This window comes from Oratosquilla oratoria, chromosome 42 (assembly GCF_046742065.1).
Source record: "Oratosquilla oratoria isolate Oo_2021 chromosome 42, ASM4674206v1, whole genome shotgun sequence".
Lineage (NCBI taxonomy): Eukaryota > Metazoa > Arthropoda > Malacostraca > Stomatopoda > Squillidae > Oratosquilla > Oratosquilla oratoria.
In genome coordinates this window covers 42188607-42192970 of record NC_134818.1, presented here as the reverse complement: position 1 = coordinate 42192970, position 4364 = coordinate 42188607, and the positions used below count along the sequence as shown (strand labels likewise).

The 4364-nt window shown below is 44.7% G+C and overlaps 1 protein-coding gene across 1 annotated transcript; it reads left to right on the top strand.

The window, feature by feature from the left end:
• The first annotated feature begins 1061 nt into the window (after positions 1-1061).
• Positions 1062-1487, top strand: LOC143021658 (uncharacterized). The gene has a single exon (XM_076179267.1). The coding sequence runs from the start codon at positions 1062-1064 to the stop codon at positions 1485-1487; it is 426 nt and encodes a 141-aa protein (XP_076035382.1).
• The last annotated feature ends 2877 nt before the right edge of the window (positions 1488-4364 follow it).

Sequence of the window (4364 nt, the reverse complement as noted above, 5' to 3'; positions counted from 1 at the left end):
AACTGCTCTTGTGGCCAGAGAACTAGCTCGCTACAATGTTGACATAGCTGCTCTCAGCGAAACACGCTTTGCAAACAAGGGCCAACTGACAGAAGCCGGTGGTGGTTACACCTTTTTCTGGAGTGGGCACAGCAGTGAAGAGAGACGTGAAGCTGGCGTTGGCTTCGCCATTAAAACCATCCATGTACGGAATATACCAAACATCCCCGAAGGTATCAACGACCGGCTGATGACAATGCAGATACCACTCGGAAAAAAGGCCAAAGCAACCATTGTCAGTGCCTACGCTCTGACTATAACGAACTCCGACGAGATCAAGGAGAAGCTCTATGAGGAACTGGACTCCCTCATCACATCAGTGAAGTCCGAAAAGCTTATCATCCTTGGTGATTTCAACGCTCGTGTTGGGGCCGATCACCACGCCTGGCACCGTATCCTCGGTAAACATGGCATCGGAAAATGCAATAGTCATGGGCACCTCCTTCTCAGAACATGTGCTGCTCATGACCTAGCCATCACCAACACCATGTTTTGCTTGCCGACCCGGAACAAGACAACCTGGATGCACCCACGCTCTAAGCATTGGCATCTTATTGACTATGTCATCGTGAGGGCAAAGGACATACGGGATATGAGATTGACCAAGGCCATGTGTGGCGCCGAATGCTGGACGGACCACCGCCTGAAAATATCAAAGATGAACTTTTACATTCAGCCCAAGAGAAGACCACAGGGCCAGAAAATCATGAAGAAACTGAACGTCACAGCCCTCAAGAACACAGAGAAGGAACATTGCTTCCAGACACTCTTGCAAAACAAATTCTCCAATTTTTCAGATCAACCAGTCCAGCATCGAGGATCGGTGGGCATCCTTCAGGGACACAGTTCACTCTGCTGCCCTCGAATCCTTAGACCCCGCCACCAGAAATCAAGACTGGTTCGACGAAAATAATGCAGAAATCCAAAAGCTGCTTGAAGAGAAGCATCGCCTGCTCCGGGCCCAGTAGAATGACCCCTCCTGTACTGCGAAGAAAGCAGCGTTTACCAAAATACGCAGCAAAATGCAAACAGAGCTACGTCACATGCATGATTCCTGGCTCAGTGCCAAGGCCGATGAGATCCAAGGTTACGCCGACAGGCATGACACAAAAAGATTCTATGACGCTCTGAAAGCTGTCTATGGACCTCAGTCTTCTGTATCGTCCCTCCTCCTCAGTGCTAATGGCAGTACCTTGCTGACAGAAAAGAAGTTAATTCTGGAGAGATGGGCAGAACACTTTAACAACGTGCTCAACAGGCCAGTTCAAATCAACGTTGAAGCCATTGCACGGCTCCCTCAGGTGCCTACAAACAACGACCTTGATGACCCTCCCTCAGAAGACGAGGTACGCCAGGCGATCAAGCAAATGTCCACTGGTAAAGCCCCAGGCTCTGATGCCATACCTGCGGAAGTCTATAAGTCAGGAGAACTAGTCATTGTCAGCTAGCTCACCAGCCTGTTCCAGAGATGCCACAATTGTCCACATCTACAAGCGTAAAGGAAATCGCCAATCCTGCGACAACCATCGAGGAATCTCCCTCCTATCCATAGCAGGCAAGATCCTGGCTCGAGTCCTTCTCAACCGCTTGTTGGATTACCTGGAGAACTCTGGTCTCCTCCCTGAAAGTCAGTGCGGCTTCCGTGCAGGTCGAGGGACCATCGACATGATCTTTGCTGCCCGTCAACTCCAGGAGAAATGCATTGAGCAATATTGCGACCTCTACACGACCTTTGTTGACTTGACCAAGGCCTTCGACACGGTCAGCCGAGCAGGACTCTGGGACATCATGGCAAAATTTGGCTGCCCCCGCAAGTTCATAGCAATTGTCCGTCAGTTTCACGATGGAATGACAGCCAGGGTTCTAGACGACGGCGAGCCATCTGAAGTCTTCCCAGTTACCAACGGAGTCAAACAGGGTTGTGTCCTGGCCCCGACTTTGTTCAGCATGATGTTTTCAGCAATGCTGTCTGACGCCTTCAGAAACAGCGAATCCGGCATCAGTATCAGATACAGATATGACAGAAAACTGTTCAACCTAAGAAGACTGCAAGTCATCACGAAAGTGAAGGAAACTGTTGTCAGAGACTTCCTGTTTGCCGACGACTGCGCACTTAATACCAGTGATGAGCAGGAGATGCAACAACATATGAATATGTTTTCCTCAGCCTGTGACAGTTTCGGTCTTACCATCAGGACCAAAAAGACAGAGGTGATGTACCAGCCTGCACCAGGGAAACAGTACCAGGAGCCACAGATCCAGGTGAACGGACAGACTCTCCAGGCTGTTGACACCTTCACATACCTGGGCAGTACCCTCTCTCGTAATGCTACCATTGATGCGGAGATCAATAATAGAATCTCCAAAGCAAGCAGCGCCTTTGGGAGACTGAGGAAGAATGTCTGGGAGAGGCGTGGAATCAGTCTCGAGACAAAGCTGAAAGTCTATCGAGCGGTCATCACCACCCTTCTTTATGGCTGCGAAACCTGGACAGCATACCGAAAGCATGAAAGGCAGATCAATCACTTTCATCTCAGATGCCTCCGCAACCTCTTACACATCCGCTGGCAGGACAAAGTCCTCAACACTGAGGTCTTGAAGAAAGCAGACATCCCTAGTGTCATCACCACCATGCGCAAGGCTCAGTTAAGGTGGACAGGACACGTCTCCCGAATGCCAGACAACCGCATCCCAAAGCAGCTCCTCTATGGCGAACTTTCCCATGGAAAGCGAAAAGTAGGTGGACAGAAAAAGCACTTTAAGGACAGTCTGAAAGTCACACTCAAGAATTTCAGCATCAGTACGGAAACCTGGGAGTCGCTCGCTGCCGATCGCCCCTCCTAGCAAGAAGCGTCAGGCAAGAAAGGCCAGGACATCCGACACAAACACCATGGCTCCTACCCACTTTTGCCCTACATGTGGGAGGGGCTTTCTCGCCCGGATAGGCCTGGCCAGCCACCTTCGGACGCATCCTTCTAAAAAAAAAAAAAGAAAAAAAAAAAAGGCGAACAACAACATGTATGGTGCATTCATGGGATTGTAATCTTGTACGATCTAAAGCCTTGGTGCATCATCAAGGAAACCTGATCATGGTAAACCATATCCTTAGTATACAGTAATTTTAGATTACCAAAATATCGCCATTATAAAAAGTATCATAGACTCCATGGAATTGAATTTTTATATCATTAAGGAGAGCATCTCAAATAAAAGTGTTGTTCAAAGGAAACTTGGAAATGAAATAAGTGAGATAGAGGGTAAATTTTATCTCATAAATGCAAATTTCAAACACAATGACAGACAAAAGAGAAGTTTGATAGTTGTAGGTTTAGGAGCTCTTGCTGGATTAGGAATATCCAATTTCCCCTTGTATATTGATTTAAAGAATTCTGTGAATATACTAAATGAGAAAGTAGCCATACTTGATAATTCATAAACAAGTGTAAAAAAAATTGAAGATTTTATCTCTGAGATTACAGATAATTTAAAGAAACTCAGTACTAACCAGTCTGAACAAGAGAATTCCCTACTTATATTTTACTACTTGATGCTATTCACTTGAAAATAACTGAGATGCAATCTCAGTTGAAATCCTTTGTGCAAGATTTAGTTTTAGCAAATTCTGATCAAGTCACATTCTTCCTTCTCCCAATACCCCAATTTATAAGGATAATTAATTCAGCTAAGAAGGATTTAAATTTTAGACCTTTCTTTGATAAAGTAAATGTAGCATTTTATTACCCCTTGCTAACTGTATATTTAAATGTTTCTTCTGTGATGAAAAAAGTTCCTATCTCTTTTGACTTTAGATCTAACCTGTACAAACTGTTACCCTTCCCAATGAAGATAAATGATTCACCTTTTAAAGTTGACATAACAGTAGTAGATCCACTAAATTACATTTTTTCTCTAGACAACTTAAAGGGGGGGGGGTTACAATCTCTAATGATGACCTTAAAAATAGCAAGGTTACTAATAGGAATTAGTATCTGTGTCACTTACCTCTTTTTGTGTTCTGTGAAGCATTGCAAAATTCTTGGGAAGCTTCACTAGTTAGAAATGTGTCTGTGATGCAGAATTGTCATTACAAAAAGATATTTGTAAACTAGTTTACGTTTATTCTTAATAACATAGGAAGTTCACATTTCCTATTTTTCCCAAACAGTATCTATTTTCTGTCCTGAATTGAGCCTTGGAATCGGATGAGGGTACTATCAGCTTCTGACAAGTGTGAAATACTCGTGCATGCAGGCACAATCTCCACTATTGCTAACATCATTAATAGTGTGCATATAACCAATATAACATACCTCACAAACATCATT

Bases quoted from the DNA above. Each gene is read 5' to 3' on its own strand.
- LOC143021658 (XM_076179267.1), top strand. From the start codon at position 1,062: ATGCAAACAGAGCTACGTCACATGCATGATTCCTGGCTCAGTGCCAAG.